Below are 24726 nucleotides of genomic sequence, written 5' to 3' on the forward strand. Positions count from 1 at the left end.
ACAGAGACATCACAGTTATGATGGACTATTTCAACAAATGGCTAAAAGTACATGCTGTTCTTAACCGAAAAGCAGAAACCCTTGCAATTAAACTCGTCAATAAATATTTCCCAAGCTTTGGTGTTTCTACGGAATTCCATTTCCTGATGACATGGTGAAAATATACAACTGGACATTGTTAAATCTAATAATCATGTATATGGATAAAGATCTCCAGCTGTTATTGATGAACTATTGTATAACAGTGCATGAAACTGTCATCAACACAACATAATCATTGATGTTTTAGGAGAGAACATAAAGTGGTATTATACCATCTGTACAGTCATTCTGCAAATAATCATTCAAAAGAGTCTTACACACTATAAGTAGAAAAATAAATGACTTAACCAAATAAAAGCTAGTAATAAAATGAAAAGTTACCCTGACGTTGATGATGATTGGAATGGATTCCAACAAGATGATATGGTATCTTTGTACAACCCCCACCACAAGAAAGGACCAATTTTAAATTTAAGCATATTTAGAAAAAGCCTTATATGCTGCATGGAAAAAGTAATAATGATGTGGTTTACAAAATCCAGATGCAGGGGTGATCCCAGCCAAAAATGATCCATTCTGATTGTCTTTGGAAGCCAGATGCAGAGGTGATCCCAGCCAAAGATGGTCCATTGTGATTGTCTTTGGAAGTATATCACTGAGAGAACGGCTAATTTGGAATTTCAAAGAGTAAAAGAAAACTTCAAGAGTATGATCAAAGTTGGTGCTACTAGTGGATTCATTTAACCATTTATCTAAGGAGAACTCCCACAGTGACAGTGTCAAGAGACAACAACGGACAAGATGAGATTCCATCCAAATACCACAGGCCTTGGAAGACAAAATCACCAACAAGACTTGTTGAATGAACAATTTAAAATGATATTTTAGTTTTAATTAAGATCGTTCAAAGGATTTAAGAATCCATGAAAGGGTTATAAGCTATATTTTTTTATATTGCAATTTAGATGACAACTAAAGAATGCGCGATGTTAAGACTAAAAAGTTTTATAATGTAGGCGTATAAAGTTCTAAAAATTTTGACATTAGTATTTCTAGTAACTTTGAGCAACAGCTTATAAAAAAAAAAAGAAGTTAAATGAAGCATGCTATAACGTTGTTTCTAGTCAATATAGTGAATCAATAAATGGTTGTTTTTGTTTTAGATGGTCGTGAATAACACAGTGTCTTGTTTGTTATTTACTGGATTCATCAGCCGTGGAGTTGTGCATGTAAGTTTGTTTTTACGTTAGTGTAGTACAGTTAACGTTGCTATAAATTGGTCTACAAGATACCACAGTGTTAAATCTTAAAGAAACGATAAAGGAAGAAAAAACTAAATTATTATCGACTGGACATTGAACTATTTTTCATCAGATAATTTAAAGGAACCAACTTCGAAAATAACAACTTTATAATAATATCATTACTTGCTATACGAAGCTTGTGTCGTCAGATACAATGATATTCCAGCTCTATCAAATCAAACAAATATCATTTGTTTGTTTTTGAATTTCGCACAAAGCTACTCGAGAGCTATCTGTGCTAGCCGTCCCTAATTTAGCAGTGTAAGACTAGAGGGAAGGCAGCTAATCATCACCACCCACCGCCAACTCTTGGGCTACTCTTTTTACCAACGAATAGTGGGATTGACCGTACCATTATAACGCCCCCACGGCTGAAAGGGCGAGCATGTTTGGCGCGACCGGGATGCAAACCCGCGACCCTCAGATAACGAGTCGCACGCCTTAACAAAAATCGAAATAACAGTGTTGGAAATACATTTTTGGTACTAAAGTACATTTTGCAACCTGATATCACTAACTGAGTTCATCAAGATATATCTAAAACAACCATTATCCACGTTAGCGGTAATACCAATTATCTCCGTTTCAAGTTTATGAATTGGTTAATAATAATAAGTAAACCAGATGTAACTTGTAACAACAAATTTTCTCACTCTTAGAATTTTAAAATTGAAAATTTAATATTTTAGAAATTTAGACAAAGTGAAAAAAAAAATACCAATCAGGAACTTAAGTTACCCAAATGAGATAACTGTGTAAATAATATGTTCTTTCTCTCTCTCTTTTTTGAGGGCCCGGCATGGCCAAGCGTGTTAAGGCGTTCGACTCGAGGGTCGCTGATTCGAATCCCGGTAGCACCAAACATGCTTGCTCTTTCAGCCGTGGGGGCGTTATAATGTTACGATCAATCTCACTATTCGATGGTAAAAGAGTAGCCCAAAAGTTGGAGGTGGGTGGTGATGACTAGCTGCCTTTCCTCTAGTCTTACACTGCAAAATTAGGGACGGCTAGCACAGATAGCCCTTGAGTAGCTTTGTGCGAAATTCAAAAGCAAACAAAAAATATGCACTTTTGGCACTATAGATGCATTATAAATGTGGTTGGTAAGTCCTGCTATTCAATCAGAATAGCCACATTGTTGTCAGTGAATGCTGTTGACTAGCTGTTTTTCCTTTTAGTTTAATCTATAAGGTCAAAATTGGGGATGACTGATAAAGACAGCTCTTGTGTAGTTTTGTAGGAATATCTAATACATGTACAAAAAAATTTGATCTCCATTTTAGATAAAATGTTTACAGAATCATTTAAAACTGGTTTTGTATGATGAAATATTCATTTAAATACTGGCCCGGCATGGCCAAGCGCGTAACGCTTGCGCGACTCGTAATCCGAGGATCGCGGGTTCACGCCCGCGTCGCGCTAAACATGCTCGCCCTCCCAGCCGTGGGGGCGTTATAATGTGACGGTCAATCCCACTTTTCGTTGGTAAAAGAGTAGCCCAAGAGTTGACGGTGGGTGGTGATGACTAGCTGCCTTCCCTCTAGTCTTACACTGCTAAATTAGGGACGGCTAGCACAGATAGCTCTCGAGTAGCTTTGTGCGAAATTCCAAAAAACAAACAAAACAATTTAAATACTTTTGAACCAGACAAGCAATTTTGATGTTTTATAAAAGATTGAAAAGTGATGAATTTTCTTTCGACACAGAAGTAGATGTGAAATGTTTGCTTGTAATCTTAATATTCTTCTTCTATTCTAAATAATTGTGTTGTTCACACCAGAATTCTGAAAGGAAAACAAAAAGAGACCTTGTATTAGAACTTCTTCAGTGTGTGTTTGTGTGTTTTCTTATAGCAAAGCCACATAACGCTATCTGCTCAGCCCACCGAGGGGAATCGAACCCTGATTTTAGCGTTGTAAATCTGGAGACATACCGCTGTACTAGCTATGGGCAGAACTTCTTCAGATTAAACAGAATGTATTCACAATATAGAACTGTCAGGCCCTGATTTTTAAAAAAAATGATGACAAATGCATTTGAAATGTGCAGTTTACTAATATAATCTTAACATAAGAAGTTACGAAAGAAAAAAACGAAAATAAAAACTGTCTTTATAACTTACCTGAAAATATACTTAATAATTCAGAATCTCTGAGTAATTGTAACTCGTAACACTGAAACGCTCTAACTAAATTTTAAGCAATGACCAGTCTCTAACTCCCATTTTGTTGTTTATTATTATATATATTTTTAGTATCTTTTCCTTTGTTATTTAAACGAGTTCCTCAGGAGTTAGTTTATACTGTCTTATGTTTCATTAGAATTAGCTGTAACACTATACTTTATCACAGTAACTGTATTCATACATAAATTAGTATGCCGCTGTATCTAGAGAAGTTTTGTGATTTGTCAGTAATTGTTCCTCATTGAACTATTATGTAGTAGCAAGCAAGAGAGAATAATCCAAACATTACTTGGTGTTAGTGTCTAATTAAAAACAATTACTGAACTAGTGTTTTTGTTCTTTGCATCTGGAAGATATGTGGACACAAACCAAATAACTTTGATATAGGTGTAACAATTAATTCAGCCTTTTATGTAGCATTCAAATTCTTTTCTGTCAAATAATCATCAAAGAGCTATTGAAAATGATAGTTTAGATTAACAATCTAAAGCAAGTTTAGGTTAGGACGAATGAATATCTGAACTTATTAAATTAAATGTGCCTCACTGTCTAATAAAGTTTAGTCTTTTTATTGTGCTATCTCATGACAAAATGAATTTACACTTAATACATTCTAATGGAATATAGTATGGATATTTTAATATTACTGTAGTGAGAATGATTTGTAATGGAGATACAGTAAGGAATATGAAAACATTGTCTGTTTAAGGGTATACTGAATATTTTTATGTGTAATGTGTGTAAATTGAGTCTATTTATGTACATTCTGTGAAATTATTTTAACTCTGTTTTATGAGTTATCTATCTTATTTCAGACAGCTACGTATCGTTCTGTACTCCAGTGAGAAGATTCACAGAACCAACTGGTTTCATGTTTTGTCTCATATTTTAGAGTCAGTGTATGCTACATTTGATGTAACAAATAATTACTACCATATACAGATAAGATTTTCTCTTGCTCACCACAATTGTGGTTTGGTTGCAGAGAAAACAGTCCTGAAGTGATGAGTAAATGTAATGCACTTTACTTTTTAGTAAGTCTGTTTTGTTTTAAAACAAAATACATGGTCTAATGCAAGTAGGAAAAACTTGGTTATGTATCCATCTGAGAAAGATAGAATATACACTTTAAAAATCTGAAGGTGTACAATATGTAGATAAATAAGTTTCAGTTATAACCTTTATGACCTTTGGCTGACTCAGCTTGTTGCTATAGGACATTAATTGTATAGGATTTGAAGCTGTAAATGTGAAATTTCTGTGAAAGTAAGAATTCCAACGTGTACATAAGCCTAGTTATTGTACAAACTACAGATTAAAATGTGTCATGACATTATATTTAAATAAAGAAAACCAAAATTTTATTTCTGTTAAAAAAGAAAATTATTGCCATAATTTTGTGCTTCAGGTTAAACATTTAAAAGTGGAAGTTTCAGAGTGAGTAGATGTGTTTGTTTATGTAATCCTGGGTCTCTAAGTATTGATGATGGGTTTCTGTATCAAGTTACTAGAAGTGTTTCATGTGACCAGCAGGTTTTAAATATTAACAGCATCATTACTATGGTCCTTAACACGTTACACCTAGTACTTTTTGACAGTATTGGGTGCTTGTTAAAACTATCTCTGATTACAATATACTGGTATTTATGATTTTCATGTACTTTAAAATACAGTATGCTAATATCAGGCGACCAGTAAGTACACTCTATACTTACACATCTTATTCAGTATGTTGTTGTTGTTTTTACATCTTTATCATACTGTTTTCTTAGGTTAAAAAATTGTTTGTGCTCATTGCTGTAAAACAATAGTAAACTATTAAAGATTTTAAAATAATTAGAATAGAACAAATTAACTGTGATATATTAGTATAAATGTCTTATTAATTAATAGCATGTGGAAGAAGAAACTGTTATTATGTGTATAATACCAAAGTTAATATTTTTAAGAACTTATAAAAACAATGTATGATCATATATTAATTACTCTATGCCTGCTATATCAAGTGATGACAAGGCTAAACACCAGAGTTCAACAAGTTAGCTGGTGTATGACAACACAGTAGTGACTGAGATGTTATTTAAAATTGTTCTGATTTTTGTATGATTTTACAGGTACCAATGGTCACTTAAAGATGTATTTTTTTAATTTTGTAGGCTCTGGGAATTATCATAGCTGGCCCAGGCTTCTGGATAATTGTCACCATTCTCATTTTTGTGGTGTTCTTACTCTATCAACGGTGTGATGCCACTTTAAAGAAAAAGAAAAAGTTAACCCCTTTAAAATGGACATTATCTGTTTTTGCCTTGCTTTGTTGGTAAGTAAGATTTAGTTGTATTAAAAGTTTGATTTTAGCTATATTCATATTGATTGGCTTTACAGTAATGAATTGTACATCATTTGTATCATTAAAATTACCTTATAATATACAAGGCAGTACAAAATTACCTTGTTTTAAAATTTAACAATTAAATTACAAATTAGTAGCCCAACTTGAACACTTTTTATTGGCCTGATAATAGACTTCTGTGTGTGCACCATGTTTAACTTATACTTTATGTCAGTCCATATTCATTATAACATGGCCACAGTTATGGTGTCTGTTGTACTGATCATTAGCTCTGGGATTTTTGTTGTATTTGTGTGTTACACTATCTTCTTAACATATCCAGAGAAAGAGGTTGAGTGGGGTGATGTTCTGTGAACACAGAGTTGACCCACACTTACCAGTCCACCACATTGAGCCTTTTTATGCACAGATGCCAGTTTACAGGGTAACATGACAATAAAAGGTATTTCAATTGGGCTACATGATATTGAATACTACATGGTTATATTTCTTATATTATCAAATTTTAAAATAGGAAAGAAAATTTTCAATCATCCTGTATATGTGAGGTTGAAAGTTTAACTTAAAAACATTTTTTGTCTATTGAGCCTTATGATTAAGATGTTTGGAACATTGCTTTGAATTCAAACTTTGACAGAACAATTCACTAAAATTTATGGTTTAAATGTTGATTAAGTAAAGGAATTTAATTGTTTTAGAAATAATTTTACTGTCCTTAAGTTTACTGTCATTAATTTTACTTCTAATGAACAGAAGATCTAGTTACATTATTATATATGTTTAACACATTTCAATTGCTCATTATGCACTTTTTGTTTAAAATATTTAAACGATGAGTGCATTATAGAAGTTTATAAGGGACATTTTTATTGTAAACAGTCTCAGTTCTAAACAACAAACAATGTGAAGAGCAAACATTAATCTACACCAGATGATATTGTCACCTGATTCTGGAAGTGTTATGTGCAATGACTGATGATCCAGGATAATAAAGACCTGAAACTGTTATCAGCTGATTCTGAAAGTCTTGTGGGTAACGACTGATGATCCAGGATAATAAACAGTGGGACATGTAAAGATATAATAATAATAATAATAAATAATATGCCCCAAAGTAAATATTTCGAAATTAATTTTGACAAAAGACTCACATATGTAGAGCACATCAAGAAAACATGAAACTATCAGTGAAAGAATTAATCACCTCACCTCAAACTAACTGTAGGATCAAACAAATGATGCAAGGCTAGTAGCATTATACATATATACAAAGCTTACATCCACCAAATAATCGAATATGGTTGTCAAGTCACCATTTGTATGTTACCAGGAAAGTTTGATGGATACAACATTAACAGAATCATGTTTTAAGACTAGCCCTAAGGCTCCTAAAATTAACTCTAACAGATTACTTGCACAAAGCAAGTAACTTACCTCTACAAACTAGTAGAAACAAGAAACAGTCTCATCTCTGCCCTTCATGCCATGTGATGTGCACCACACAAAACAGTATCAGTATACAACATGTACTGTGCCCAAACACAAATTACATAACACTATTTTTCAAAGCTGAGGACAACTCCAGTCTTCCACGACAAGCTTATTCTGATCTCATGTTGATATAACAATTTCAATCTTCCATGACAAGTTTATACTGATCTCACAGTAACAAAACAATTCCAGCCTCCCACAGCTAGTTTATACTGATCTCACAGTAACAAAACAATTCCAGCCTCCCACAGCTAGTTTATACTGCTCTCACAGTAACAAAACAATTCCAGCCTCCCATAGCTAGTTTATACTGATCTCACAGTTATAAAACAATTCCAGCCTCCCATAGCAAGCTTATTCTGATCTCACAGTAACAAAACAATTTCAGCCTCCCATAGCAAATTTATTTTGATCTCACAGTAACAAAACAATTCCAGCCTCCCATAGCAAGCTTATTCTGATCTCACAGTAACAAAACAATTTCAGCCTCCCATAGCAAATTTATTCTGATCTCACAGTAACAAAACAATTCCAGCCTCCCATAGCAAGCTTATTCTGATCTCACAGTAACAAAACAATTCCAGCCTCCCATAGAAAGCTTATTCTGATCTCACAGTAACAAAACAATTCCAGCCTCCCATAGAAAGCTTATACTGATCTCACAGTAACAAAACAATTCCAGCCTCCCACAGCTAATTTATACTGCTCTTACAGTAACAAAACAATTTCAGCCTCCCATAGCAAATTTATTCTGATCTCACAGTAACAAAACTATTCCAGCCTCCTATAGCAAGCTTATTCTGATCTCACAGTAACAAAACAACTCTAGTCTTGCATGACAATCTTATGCTGACCTCACAGTAACAAAACAATTCCAGCCTCCCATAGCTAGTTTATACTGCTCTCACAGTAACAAAACAATTCCAGCCTCACATAGCTAGTTTATACTGATCTCACAGTAACAGAACAATTCCAGCCTCACATAGCAAGCTTATATTGCTCTCACAGTAACAAAACAATTCCAGCCTCCCATAGCAAGCTTATTCTGATCTCACAGTAACAAAACAATTCCAGCCTCCCATAGCTAGTTTATACTGCTCTCACAGTAACAAAACAATTCCAGCCTCCCACAGCTAATTTATACTGCTCTTACAGTAACAAAACAATTCCATCCTCCCATAGCTAGTTTATACTGATCTCACAGTAACAAAACAATTTCAGCCTCCCATAGCAAATTTATTTTGATCTCACAGTAACAAAACAATTCCAGCCTCCCATAGCAAGCTTATTCTGATCTCACAGTAACAAAACAACTCTAGTCTTGCATGACAATCTTATGCTGACCTCACAGTAACAAAACAATTCCAGCCTCCCATAGCTAGTTTATACTGCTCTCACAGTAACAAAACAATTCCAGCCTCCCATAGCAAGCTTATTCTGATCTCACAGTAACAAAACAATTCCAGCCTCCCATAGCTAGTTTATACTGATCTCACAGTAACAAAACAATTCCAGCCTCCCATAGCTAGTTTATACTGCTCTCACAGTTACAAAACAATTCCAGCCTCCCATAGCAAGCTTATTCTGATCTCACAGTAACAAAACAACTCTAGTCTTGCATGACAAACTTATGCTGACCTCACAGTAACAAAACAATTTCAGCCTCCCATAGCAAGCTTATTCTGATCTCACAGTAACAAAACAACTCTAGTCTTGCATGACAATCTTATGCTGACCTCACAGTAACAAAACAATTCCAGCCTCCCATAGCTAGTTTATACTGATCTCACAGTAACAAAACAATTCCAGCCTCCCATAGCAAGCTTATACTGATCTCACAGTAACAAAACAATTCCAGCCTCCCATAGCAAGCTTATTCTGATCTCACAGTAACAAAACAACTCTAGTCTTGCATGACAATCTTATGCTGACCTCACAGTAACAAAACAACTGCAGTATCCAATGACAAGCTTATTCTGAACTAATAATAATGAAACAACTCCAGTCTTCCAGGATAAGCTTATTCTGATCCCATAGTAACAAAACAACTCCAGTCTTCCAAGATAAGCTTATACTTTATGATCTGCGAGAATGAAGATGTTTTCAAACACCCCAGTTGTGACAGGATGCTCACCACCCTCTCTAAACTCTATACTTGCCAAGGTTTCTGTTCTGTTAACATGTTTCAGGTACATTTACCTGAGGACAGGTATCTTAAAATGTTTCTCTTTTTTCTAGTATGGACTTTTTCCCTTCTAAGTAAGTTTTTTAGTAATGGGAGACAATAGAGGAGCTGGGATGGTAGTCTGTGGTCTCAGTGAATTGTGATAGAATGTTTGAACTCGATGGTATATAACAAATATTTTAGTCCAGTCATTTTAATTTTTCCTAACTTCAGTAGTGTAGAAATAAAAACTGATTTTTGTATTCTGAGTACATGTGATTTGTGGAATACTTATGTTATTTGAATATTAATTTATTTAGTGGTGCTTTATCTCTTGGGTTATTTGGAAATGAAGAAACTCATAACGGTATGAAGAGTGCCAAGATGGCTACAGAAAACATGGAGAAGATAGTCCAATCTGTCCAAAACAAGGTAAGTGCTTCTTTTAAGACAATTGTGGTTTATTTAGCATTAGTTTAGAAACATTATAAATTAATTGCTATGTATTATTTTAAATGTATTGAAATAAATTATTTATATATATATATAAAGCAAAGGTCTGTTTGCTTTAAAAATATATATTCACTATTTCTAAAATATTATTTCTTTAAATATATACATTTTACATAAGTTTTGAAAATAATTTTAAACCTGTTTGAGATTTCTGCGAACTTGAAACTAGGCCCCATTTTGTAAACAGTCATTCAAGAAAAGGTAAATGGAATAATTCTAACTTAATGTGATAGTAGGTACTTCTTATCTGCACGAGTAAAGTATTTTTATGTTCGTTAAGTCTGTATGTAGTTTGAAGGGTACATTTTTCGTAGTGCTACTTGATAAATATGTTACTTTTACACAGTTTTGCATGGTACATTTTTTACATAGTTTTTATACTAATAGATTCAGTGAATTTTATAAATTTACAATGTTTTATAATGAGTGCTACAGAACACAAAACATACTGTAATGTAGTATTTAAACGTAAAACATACTGTAATGTAGTATTTAAACACAAAACATACTGTAATGTAGTATTTAAACACAAAACATACTGTAATGTAGTATTTAAACGTAAAACATACTGTAATGTAGTATTTAAACGTAAAACATACTGTAATGTAGTATTTAAACGTAAAACATACTGTAATGTAGTATTTAAACGTAAAACATACTGTAATGTAGTATTTAAACACAAAACATACTGTAATGTAGTATTTAAACACAAAACATACTGTAATGTAGTATTTAAACACAAAACATACTGTAATGTAGTATTTAAACACAAAACATACTGTAATGTAGTATTTAAACACAAAACATACTGTAATGTAGTATTTAAACGTATTGTTACAGGACACATAACTTTCCTTATAGATTAACAAAGTACATAAATCACAAAGGTTTTTTAACAGTGCTTCCATTGGCCAAGCACCTAGGATATTGCAGAACATGATTTATCAAGTCATTCTAGAACCTTGTTTATTGGCTAACTCTCTCAACAAAACCTAATTGGACAAAAAGCAGGTGGCTGCCACATCCTTTGTGAAAACCAGATCAACAGCTGGCCACAAAATGGATACCAACATATTAGTGACATCCAGTGAGTAAATATACTGATTTTGTATTGATAAAGCAATGTTAATACATGAAAAGAACAAGATGGCTTGTAAGTGCACAGTTCACGTGTGTGGTACTTGTAGGAAGTACTCTCAATATCACTTTGGCTGTGTGTGGTACTTGTAGGAAGTACTCTCAATATCACTTTGGCTGTGTGTGGTACTTGTAGGAAGTACTCTCAATATCACTTTGGCTGCATCAACTTAGACCCATGAAAAGCAGATGGGAAACAGCCAAAGAGAAATTAAAGATATGAAGAAAGTAAAAAGGAAGGATTGATTGTGCTGTACCATTGGAAGCTGATGAAGATGAAATGCCTGGCATTACTTCTGAAGATCCTTTGGATTTCAAGACATTATATAATGGATGTAGACCATCCAAGAACTCAAGTGTGAAAGCAAGGCATTCAAGGGATTTTTGTAATACTCCAGCAGGGTGTGAGAGAAACGTCTATCACATTTGGCAGTTCTTTGGTATCGAATCCACAGTGACATCAAACTTTCCAACTGAAGAAACTCAACAGAAAGTTTCAGACAAGAACAATTCATTTCTTGCATTCTGTGTGAATGTATTTGGACTTTATGCATGATGTTACTTCCAGGAGATCCAGATGTCTTATGAACATGATTTGAAATGACATTTGCAAAAAAGTCTGATGATACAAGACTATTTTCACCTGCTAAAGATGTGCAACAAGTTCTGCCAGAGAAATGTTGTTCTTGTACTGTTATGTTAATTATTGACATTCATAGAAGTTAATGAGAGATTGGAGACTAAAGAACAAACTTTTAAAACAGTTAGATGGCACTTTTGTCTACTGAAATATGGGTTTCAATCTACAGTACAATCTCTCCAGCATTACTGTAAGTTGCACTGAAAGTGGTAGAGTACCACTGATGAGAATTATCAGAGAAAAAAAAAGACAAGAACAGGAACAGGCAAAAATTGCCAAGAACACAACAACTGTGCTTGATCTTAACCTGGAGGTAGAGTGGGTAAGTGAACAACACTACTCTACTCAGCCAAGAACACAACAACTGTGCTTGATCTTAACCTGGAGGTAGAGTGGGTAAGTCAACAACACAACACCACTCATACACATTCTAAATTTATTACTGTGTACTACGAAAGTAACAAACTTTGTGTGCGATATTATTTCAACTTGAAAAATGATACAAATGATACCTTATTCTCAAATGATACTATATATTAAGGTTTGCCATCCAGGACAATTCCAGGTTTGCCATCCAGGACAATTCCAGAGCACCTGGTCTCAGAAGTAATGTTAAAATAAAGTACACATGTGTATAAAAACATCTACGAAATTTAATTACATGAAAATATAACTGTGTATCTTACTGAGTAATTTAAAAATGAAATAACTGATTTGGTGAAAAGCAAGATTTTTTACTATAATCATGAAACAAGACATGTTTTATTAATTCACTCTTCACCTTTCTCTACAGACTCCAAGAAGCTATACATAGATTGCCAAGTTTAACAGTTAACTTGTCTATAGAGTAGAGACACTTAAGAAGCTATATATAGATTTTTAAGTATAACAGTTGACTTCTCTATAGAGTAAAGACACTCAATGAAGCTATACAAAGATTGTAAAGTTCAACAGTTGACTTGTCTATAGAGTAGAGACACTCAAGAAACTATACATAGATTGTAAAGTTCAACAGTTGACTTGTCTATAGAGTAGAGACACTCAAGAAACTATACATAGATTGTAAAGTTCAACAGTTGACTTGTCTATAGAGTAGAGACACTTAAGAAGCTATGCACAGATTGTCAAGTTCAACAGTTGACTTGTCTATAGAGTAGAGACACTTAAGCTATGCACAGATTGTCAAGTTCAACAGTTGACTTGTCTATAGAGTAGAGACACTTAAGAAGCTACACATAGATTGAAAAGTTCAACAGTTGACTTGTCTATAGAGTAGAGACACCTAAGAAGCGATGCACAGATTGTCAAGATCAACAGTTGACTTGTCTATAGAGTAGAGACACGTAAGAAGTTATGCACAGATTGTCAAGTTCAACAGTTGACTTGTCTATAGAATAGAGACAGTTAAGAAACTATACATAGATTGTAAAGTTCAACAGTTGACTTGTCTATAGAGTAGAGACACTTAAGAAGCTACACATAGATTGTTAATTTCAATAGTTGACTTGTCCACAGAGTAGAGACTTCAATTAGCTATACATATACTCTCTAGTTCAACAGTTGACTTGTCCACAGAGTAGAGACTTCAATTAGCTATACATATACTCTCTAGTTCAACAGTTGACTTGTTTATAGAGTAGAGACTGCAAGAAGCCATACATCGACTAGTTTGACAGTTTAGTTGTCTATTGAGTAGAGGTTTTGATAAGTTCTACATAGATTGTCAAGTTCAGCAGTTGATTTGTCTCTCGAGTGGAGACTTCAAGAAGCTACACATATACTGTCTAGTTCAACAGTTGACTTGTCTGTAGAGTAGATAGTGTGAGAAGCTGTACATAGATTGTCAATTTAAAGAGTTGAAACAGTTTGTAGGGGAAACCAATGTGATATATAATTTAAAACAGTTTGTAAGTTAATCAATGAGACATGAAATTTGAAAGAGATTGTAGGGAATCCAATGTGATATATAATTTAAAACAGTTTGTAGGGAAATTAATGTGACATACAATTTGAAACAGTTTGTAGGAGAAAACAATGTGACATACCATTTGAAACAGTTTGTAGGAGAAACCAGTGTGGCATATAATTTAAAACAGTTTGCAGGAGAAATCAATGTGACATAGAATTTTAAATAGTTTGTAGGGTAACCCATGTAAAATATCGTTTGAAACAGTTTGTAGAACAAACCATGTGAATGCAATTTGAAACAGTTTGTAGGACAAACCATGTGAATACAATTTCAAAAGTTTGTAGGGCAAATCATGCAACATACAATTTGAAACAGTTTTTAGGATAAATCAGATAATGTGTATGTGACATATTTCACTTTCATTCATAAAGGCTCATAAAAGATATTGAAAATATGATGAAGTTGGTTTGTTTTCTCAGTTTTCATTATATTATCAACATCATACCATGTTTTAGATTTAATATGAACTTTCAAGAAGGTATTATTGTTTCTCAGACCACAGAGTTTGAATACATCCTGAACAGTGAAATCAGTGAAGAACTTGACACGCTGACAGATTTGCTTAAGGAGCCAATATTGAACAGCACAAACCATGTCTTTCTACAGGTGGCTTTAGCGTGCATTAAACGTAATGTCTCAAAAGGTGCGGAACAGCTACGAGAAATAAAAAGTAACATTGACCTTGTGGATCTACAGAAAGTTCCAGAAACAATCCATGAGGTGGAAATTTTCAGGTATATTGTTATAAATTGTGTAGCAGAGTTAATTTACCTTTGGGATTAAAAAACTGTTACCAGAATGGTATAAGTTACGTGTAGTTACAGGACCAATTTACAGTTTAGGAGAAGATGTGATGGTTTGCAGTTGTAGACATAATTTAGTCAGTTACTCATATTTTAAAAATAATTACAGAAAGCAGTGGGTTCCTGTTATATATACATTTCTCTTTATTGTTTCGTTACTAGAGAGTTCACCAATTAGTATTCATGTATTAAACAATGTTACCATATTTCATTGGTAGATTGTACAGATGTTGTTGACTACTTTCACAGGTGTGGTTTTACCATATTTTTGAAATGGTGTCATCTTGTTTCATTACTAGTGTTAAAACACTCATGGACTACTTTACCACTTCTCCTGTGCTGCTTCTTTGCCTCTGCATCCTGTCTTCCTGGTTCCTTATCTCTCTCTGTTACTACTTTCCATTTCTCTTCCCATCCATTCTTCCATTGCTGTTAGACTTCAGTGATGTCAAGCTAAGTGGTAGCTGTCATATAGAACCAAGGTTAGTAGGGCCTGTTTCATTAGGTTTATGGACCATTGCCCTTTATATGTGGCCATTTGATGAGCATAGGGATTTCTATCAGTGTCTTAATCTTTGCTTTTCTTCTGCTCTTCCAGTGTCTCATCCAAAGGATCTTGTTTCTTGCCAACAATGGTCCATAGCAGTGTTTGTCCTAATGGTTTCAGTAACTATTGGATGGATTTCTCATCTTTTCCAGGTTTTAATTCTTGTCTGCTCTTAGTTTCTAGGAAGTCTGTAGTCAGGTTCTTATCTTCCATCACTTTTGCATTGAAAATTTCTCACCCTATATTTATCTCTCACCTCAGATTTTTGGATGATCAAGATGGCTATCTTGGATGCTTTCTTTTTCCTTTGGCTCTATCCTAACAAGCTTTTTACAGCTACCCTTTTCTCCTTCTGTGGAGGTGTTGGAGTTGGTTTATCTTGGAGGAATTGCATCTTACACTCATTTCATGTCTCATTCATTTAGGTGTTTTTTCATTCATGTATCTGCAACCCTCAGCTCTTGTTCTGGAGTGATTGGTGTTCCTTGCCATGTCTCCTTCTTCCTTCATTGTGCAGGATGTTCTCTTTCTCCTGGGGACTTGGGCTTCCATCTGGGCTTGAGGTGAAGAGGGTCGGGACTCTCCTCCTACTGTGGACCTGATGTCAAATGCTTGACCCTTCCTGGTGTTGGACGGGAGTTGACCCAGTCTGATGTGACATCTATTACTGTTTAGACTTGAATCTTCTCTATCCAGTTTTGTTATACATTTCCTTTACAACAGTATGGGTGTAACAGATGAGGTGAAATCTCCCACAAGTGTGATTCTGTACACTAGGGTTTCTGTCTTCATGGGTTTTCTTTTGGGGCCTTCCAAAAAGTGCTCACCTATGTAACTTGTCTTTCCACCTTTTTACTGTTGGATTCTAGCTATTAGTTAATGTTCTCCTATACTGAAAATGTGTTTCAGATAAATAATTACCTGTTCTCCTATTTTCCTTTCATCCTCCCAAACTTTGGTGCACCTTTCTTTGTCCCAAGTGTAGAGGGAGTCTGCTGCACTAGGAGTATCTCACACTCCTACTGTTGGAGGATTGTTGCTTGCTAATTTGCATGCTATGATGAAACTATGCCATGTATGAACACATAATGTTAAGTGGGAGCTTCAAAAGCTTGTGGCAAGCAAAAGTTGTGCATATAGAAAACTTTACAAATCAAGAAAATCTATTACGTGAATGGCAGTATCTATGAGAATATCAATGTAGGAAAATGTTACATTTTTACATCATCTGATGACGTATGAGTTTGTACTACATTCTCATACGTTAATGTGGTATTATCAGATAAAGTACAAATATCAGTTTGACTTTTCTCAAAAAAGGAAAACCTAATTTGTTTTCACATGAGTTTTTTATTAGAAATTGGTTAAAATCACATTTCTGTCTGATAGTTATTGTTTGTACATATCAAAATGAAGTTTTACTTTGATTTTTAATGGTTTGTTTTAGTGTTATATTCCAATGAAAGAATGAAAACACAGAGTAAATAATGTTTTCAGGAGGCTAGTTACAGTTGTCATTCTCTACTTTTTAATTTTTTCCTGCCTTATTCTGTTGTTCGGAATCATCCAACACATGAGTTTTTTATTAGAAATTGGTTAAAATCACATTTCTGTCTGATAGTTATTGTTTTTACATATCAAAATGAAGTTTTACTTTGATTTTTAATGGTTTGTTTTAGTGTTATATTCCAATGAAAGAATGAAAACACAGAGTAAATAATGTTTTCAGGAGGCTAGTTACAGTTGTCATTCTCTACTTTTTAATTTTTTCCTGCCTTATTCTGTTGTTCGGAATCATCCAACACATGAGTTTTTTATTAGAAATTGGTTAAAATCACATTTCTGTCTGATAGTTATTGTTTGTACATATCAAAATGAAGTTTTACTTTGATTTTTAATGGTTTGTTTTAGTGTTATATTCCAATGAAAGAATGAAAACACAGAGTAAATAATGTTTTCAGGAGGCTAGTTACAGTTGTCATTCTCTACTTTTTAATTTTTTCCTGCCTTATTCTGTTGTTCGGAATCATCCAACACATGAGTTTTTTATTAGAAATTGGTTAAAATCACATTTCTGTCCGATAGTTATTGTTTGTACATATCAAAATGAAGTTTTACTTTGATTTTTAATGGTTTGTTTTAGTGTTATATTCCAATGAAAGAATGAAAACACAGAGTAAATAATGTTTTCAGGAGGCTAGTTACAGTTGTCATTCTCTACTTTTTAATTTTTTCCTGCCTTATTCTGTTGTTCGGAATCATCCAACATTCTCGCTGGCTACTTATTTTGTAAGTATATAAGGAAAGTTATTTGAATAATTAGGTTTTAACAAGAGTAGAAGCTAATTTTTCCATATAACATATTGTAACTTTTATATATTTAATACTGGACAAGAGAGTAAACTTTTATATATTTAATACTGGACAAGAGAGTAAACTTTTATATATTTAATACTGGACAAGAGAGTAAACTTTTATATATTTAATACTGGACAAGAGAGTAAACTTTTATATATTTAATACTGGACAAGAGAGTAAACTTTTATATATTTGATACTGGACAATAGAGTAAACTTTTATATATTTAATACTGGACAAGAGAGTAAACTTTTATACATTTAATACTGGACAAGAGAGTAAACTTTTATATATTTAATACTGGACAAGAGAGTAAACTTTATATATTTAATACTGGACAAGAGAGTAAACTTTATATATTTGATACTGGACAAGAGAGTAAACTTTTATATATTTAATACTGGACAAGAGAGTAAACTTTTATATATTTAATACTGGACAAGAGAGTAAACTTTTATATATTTAATACTGGACAAGAGAGTAAACTTTCATATATTTAATACTGGACAAGAGAGTAAACTTTTATATATTTAATACTGGACAAGAGAGTAAACTTTTATACATTTAATACTGAACAAGAGAGTAAACTTTATATATTTAATACTGGACAAGAGAGTAAACTTTATATATTTAATACTGGACAAGAGAGTAAACTTTATATATTTAATACTGGACAAGAGAGTAAACTTTTATATATTTAATACTGGACAAGAGAGTAAACTTTTATATATTTGATACTGGACAAGAGAGTAAACTTTTATATATTTAATACTGGACAAGAGAGTAAACTTTTATATATTTAATACTGGACAAGAGAGTAAACTTTATATATTTAATACTGGACAAGAGAGTAAACTTTTATATATTTAATACTGGACAAGAGAGTAAACTTTTATATATTTGATACTGGACAAGAGAGTAAATTTTTATATATTTGATACTGGACAAGAGAGTAAACTTTTATATATTTGATACTGGACAAGAGAGTAAACTTTTATATATTTAATACTGGACAAGAGAGTAAACTTTTATATATTTAATACTGGACAAGAGAGTAAACTTTTATACATTTAATACTGGACAAGAGAGTAAACTTTTATATATTTAATACTGGACAAGAGAGTAAACTTTATATATTTAATACTGGACAAGAGAGTAAACTTTATATATTTGATACTGGACAAGAGAGTAAACTTTTATATATTTAATACTGGACAAGAGAGTAAACTTTTATATATTTAATACTGGACAAGAGAGTAAACTTTTATACATTTAATACTGGACAAGAGAGTAAACTTTCATATATTTAATACTGGACAAGAGAGTAAACTTTTATATATTTAATACTGGACAAGAGAGTAAACTTTTATACATTTAATACTGGACAAGAGAGTAAACTTTTATATATTTAATACTGGACAAGAGAGTAAACTTTATATATTTAATACTGGACAAGAGAGTAAACTTTATATATTTAATACTGGACAAGAGAGTAAACTTTTATATATTTAATACTGGACAAGAGAGTAAACTTTATATATTTGATACTGGACAAGAGAGTAAACTTTATATATTTAATACTGGACAAGAGAGTAAACTTTTATATATTTAATACTGGACAAGAGAGTAAACTTTATATATTTAATACTGGACAAGAGAGTAAACTTTTATATATTTAATACTGGACAAGAGAGTAAACTTTTATATATTTGATACTGGACAAGAGAGTAAATTTTTATATATTTGATACTGGACAAGAGAGTAAATTTTTATATATTTGATACTGGACAAGAGAGTAAACTTTTATATATTTAATACTGGACAATAGAGTAAACTTTTATATATTTAATACTGGACAAGAGAGTAAACTTTATATATTTAATACTGGACAAGAGAGTAAACTTTTATATATTTAATACTGGACAAGAGAGTAAACTTTTATATATTTGATACTGGACAATAGAGTAAACTTTTATATATTTAATACTGGACAAGAGAGTAAACTTTTATACATTTAATACTGGACAAGAGAGTAAACTTTTATATATTTAATACTGGACAAGAGAGTAAACTTTATATATTTAATACTGGACAAGAGAGTAAACTTTCATATATTTAATACTGGACAAGAGAGTAAACTTTTATATATTTAATACTGGACAAGAGAGTAAACTTTTATATATTTAATACTGGACAAGAGAGTAAACTTTTATATATTTAATACTGGACAAGAGAGTAAACTTTCATATATTTAATACTGGACAAGAGAGTAAACTTTTATATATTTAATACTGGACAAGAGAGTAAACTTTTATATATTTAATACTGAACAAGAGAGTAAACTTTTATATATTTGATACTGGACAAGAGAGTAAACTTTTATATATTTAATACTGGACAAGAGAGTAAACTTTATATATTTAATACTGGACAAGAGAGTAAACTTTATATATTTAATACTGGACAAGAGAGTAAACTTTTATATATTTGATACTGGACAAGAGAGTAAACTTTTATATATTTAATACTGGACAAGAGAGTAAACTTTTATATATTTAATACTGGACAAGAGAGTAAACTTTATATATTTAATACTGGACAAGAGAGTAAACTTTTATATATTTAATACTGGACAAGAGAGTAAACTTTTATATATTTGATACTGGACAAGAGAGTAAATTTTTATATATTTGATACTGGACAAGAGAGTAAACTTTTATATATTTAATACTGGACAAGAGAGTAAACTTTTATATATTTAATACTGGACAAGAGAGTAAACTTTTATATATTTAATACTGGACAAGAGAGTAAACTTTTATATATTTAATACTGGACAAGAGAGTAAACTTTTATATATTTGATACTGGACAATAGAGTAAACTTTTATATATTTAATACTGGACAAGAGAGTAAACTTTTATACATTTAATACTGGACAAGAGAGTAAACTTTTATATATTTAATACTGGACAAGAGAGTAAACTTTATATATTTAATACTGGACAAGAGAGTAAACTTTATATATTTGATACTGGACAAGAGAGTAAACTTTTATATATTTAATACTGGACAAGAGAGTAAACTTTTATATATTTAATACTGGACAAGAGAGTAAACTTTATATATTTAATACTGGACAAGAGAGTAAACTTTCATATATTTAATACTGGACAAGAGAGTAAACTTTTATATATTTAATACTGGACAAGAGAGTAAACTTTTATACATTTAATACTGGACAAGAGAGTAAACTTTATATATTTAATACTGGACAAGAGAGTAAACTTTATATATTTAATACTGGACAAGAGAGTAAACTTTATATATTTAATACTGGACAAGAGAGTAAACTTTTATATATTTAATACTGGACAAGAGAGTAAACTTTTATATATTTGATACTGGACAAGAGAGTAAACTTTTATATATTTAATACTGGACAAGAGAGTAAACTTTATATATTTAATACTGGACAAGAGAGTAAACTTTATATATTTAATACTGGACAAGAGAGTAAACTTTATATATTTAATACTGGACAAGAGAGTAAACTTTTATATATTTGATACTGGACAAGAGAGTAAATTTTTATATATTTGATACTGGACAAGAGAGTAAACTTTATATATTTGATACTGGACAAGAGAGTAAACTTTATATATTTAATACTGGACAAGAGAGTAAACTTTTATATATTTAATACTGGACAAGAGAGTAAACTTTTATACATTTAATACTGGACAAGAGAGTAAACTTTTATATATTTAATACTGGACAAGAGAGTAAACTTTATATATTTAATACTGGACAAGAGAGTAAACTTTATATATTTGATACTGGACAAGAGAGTAAACTTTATATATTTAATACTGGACAAGAGAGTAAACTTTATATATTTAATACTGGACAAGAGAGTAAACTTTATACATTTAATACTGGACAAGAGAGTAAACTTTCATATATTTAATACTGGACAAGAGAGTAAACTTTATATATTTAATACTGGACAAGAGAGTAAACTTTATACATTTAATACTGGACAAGAGAGTAAACTTTTATATATTTAATACTGGACAAGAGAGTAAACTTTATATATTTAATACTGGACAAGAGAGTAAACTTTATATATTTAATACTGGACAAGAGAGTAAACTTTTATATATTTAATACTGGACAAGAGAGTAAACTTTTATATATTTGATACTGGACAAGAGAGTAAACTTTTATATATTTAATACTGGACAAGAGAGTAAACTTTTATATATTTAATACTGGACAAGAGAGTAAACTTTATATATTTAATACTGGACAAGAGAGTAAACTTTATATATTTAATACTGGACAAGAGAGTAAACTTTTATATATTTGATACTGGACAAGAGAGTAAATTTTATATATTTGATACTGGACAAGAGAGTAAATTTTTATATATTTGATACTGGACAAGAGAGTAAACTTTATATATTTAATACTGGACAATAGAGTAAACTTTATATATTTAATACTGGACAAGAGAGTAAACTTTTATATATTTAATACTGGACAAGAGAGTAAACTTTATATATTTAATACTGGACAAGAGAGTAAACTTTTATATATTTGATACTGGACAATAGAGTAAACTTTTATATATTTAATACTGGACAAGAGAGTAAACTTTTATACATTTAATACTGGACAAGAGAGTAAACTTTTATATATTTAATACTGGACAAGAGAGTAAACTTTATATATTTAATACTGGACAAGAGAGTAAACTTTCATATATTTAATACTGGACAAGAGAGTAAACTTTTATATATTTAATACTGGACAAGAGAGTAAACTTTATATATTTAATACTGGACAAGAGAGTAAACTTTTATATATTTAATACTGGACAAGAGAGTAAACTTTCATATATTTAATACTGGACAAGAGAGTAAACTTTATATATTTAATACTGGACAAGAGAGTAAACTTTTATATATTTAATACTGAACAAGAGAGTAAACTTTTATATATTTGATACTGGACAAGAGAGTAAACTTTTATATATTTAATACTGGACAAGAGAGTAAACTTTATATATTTAATACTGGACAAGAGAGTAAACTTTTATATATTTAATACTGGACAAGAGAGTAAACTTTTATATATTTGATACTGGACAAGAAAGTAAACTTGTATATATTTAATACTGGACAAGAGAGTAAACTTTTATATATTTAATACTGGACAAGAGAGTAAACTTTATATATTTAATACTGGACAAGAGAGTAAACTTTTATATATTTAATACTGGACAAGAGAGTAAACTTTTATATATTTGATACTGGACAAGAGAGTAAATTTTTATATATTTGATACTGGACAAGAGAGTAAACTTTTATATATTTGATACTGGACAAGAGAGTAAACTTTTATATATTTGATACTGGACAATAGAGTAAACTTTTATATATTTAATACTGGACAAGAGAGTAAACTTTTATACATTTAATACTGGACAAGAGAGTAAACTTTATATATTTAATACTGGACAAGAGAGTAAACTTTATATATTTAATACTGGACAAGAGAGTAAACTTTATATATTTGATACTGGACAAGAGAGTAAACTTTTATATATTTAATACTGGACAAGAGAGTAAACTTTTATATATTTAATACTGGACAAGAGAGTAAACTTTTATATATTTAATACTGGACAAGAGAGTAAACTTTCATATATTTAATACTGGACAAGAGAGTAAACTTTTATATATTTAATACTGGACAAGAGAGTAAACTTTTATACATTTAATACTGAACAAGAGAGTAAACTTTTATATATTTAATACTGGACAAGAGAGTAAACTTTATATATTTAATACTGGACAAGAGAGTAAACTTTATATATTTAATACTGGACAAGAGAGTAAACTTTTATATATTTAATACTGGACAAGAGAGTAAACTTTTATATATTTGATACTGGACAAGAGAGTAAACTTTATATATTTAATACTGGACAAGAGAGTAAACTTTTATATATTTAATACTGGACAAGAGAGTAAACTTTATATATTTAATACTGGACAAGAGAGTAAACTTTTATATATTTAATACTGGACAAGAGAGTAAACTTTTATATATTTGATACTGGACAAGAGAGTAAATTTTTATATATTTGATACTGGACAAGAGAGTAAACTTTTATATATTTGATACTGGACAAGAGAGTAAACTTTTATATATTTAATACTGGACAAGAGAGTAAACTTTATATATTTAATACTGGACAAGAGAGTAAACTTTTATACATTTAATACTGGACAAGAGAGTAAACTTTTATATATTTAATACTGGACAAGAGAGTAAACTTTATATATTTAATACTGGACAAGAGAGTAAACTTTATATATTTGATACTGGACAAGAGAGTAAACTTTTATATATTTAATACTGGACAAGAGAGTAAACTTTATATATTTAATACTGGACAAGAGAGTAAACTTTTATATATTTAATACTGGACAAGAGAGTAAACTTTTATACATTTAATACTGGACAAGAGAGTAAACTTTCATATATTTAATACTGGACAAGAGAGTAAACTTTTATATATTTAATACTGGACAAGAGAGTAAACTTTTATACATTTAATACTGGACAAGAGAGTAAACTTTTATATATTTAATACTGGACAAGAGAGTAAACTTTATATATTTAATACTGGACAAGAGAGTAAACTTTATATATTTAATACTGGACAAGAGAGTAAACTTTTATATATTTAATACTGGACAAGAGAGTAAACTTTTATATATTTGATACTGGACAAGAGAGTAAACTTTTATATATTTAATACTGGACAAGAGAGTAAACTTTTATATATTTAATACTGGACAAGAGAGTAAACTTTATATATTTAATACTGGACAAGAGAGTAAACTTTATATATTTAATACTGGACAAGAGAGTAAACTTTTATATATTTGATACTGGACAAGAGAGTAAATTTTTATATATTTGATACTGGACAAGAGAGTAAACTTTTATATATTTGATACTGGACAAGAGAGTAAACTTTTATATATTTAATACTGGACAAGAGAGTAAACTTTTATATATTTAATACTGGACAAGAGAGTAAACTTTTATATATTTAATACTGGACAAGAGAGTAAACTTTTATACATTTAATACTGGACAAGAGAGTAAACTTTATAGATTTAATACTGGACAAGAGAGTAAAC

General features: G+C 31.1%; 1 protein-coding gene across 2 annotated transcripts in view; it reads left to right on the forward strand.

The window, feature by feature from the left end:
- The first annotated feature begins 5056 nt into the window (after positions 1-5056).
- LOC143239523 (protein tweety-like) overlaps positions 5057-24726 on the forward strand; it is a 46631-nt gene continuing 26961 nt past the window's right edge. The window contains exons 1-5 of one of the 2 annotated variants that reach the window (XM_076480675.1): positions 5057-5225; positions 5688-5848; positions 9857-9968; positions 14291-14529; positions 17339-17434. In XM_076480675.1, coding sequence (XP_076336790.1) covers positions 5178-5225; positions 5688-5848; positions 9857-9968; positions 14291-14529; positions 17339-17434 — 656 coding nt within the window. In that variant the 5' untranslated portion in view covers positions 5057-5177. The remainder of the gene's footprint in view (positions 5226-5687; positions 5849-9856; positions 9969-14290; positions 14530-17338; positions 17435-24726) is intronic. The other variant, XM_076480676.1, reaches the window with a different exon arrangement.

This window comes from Tachypleus tridentatus, chromosome 13 (assembly GCF_004210375.1).
Source record: "Tachypleus tridentatus isolate NWPU-2018 chromosome 13, ASM421037v1, whole genome shotgun sequence".
NCBI lineage: Eukaryota > Metazoa > Arthropoda > Merostomata > Xiphosura > Limulidae > Tachypleus > Tachypleus tridentatus.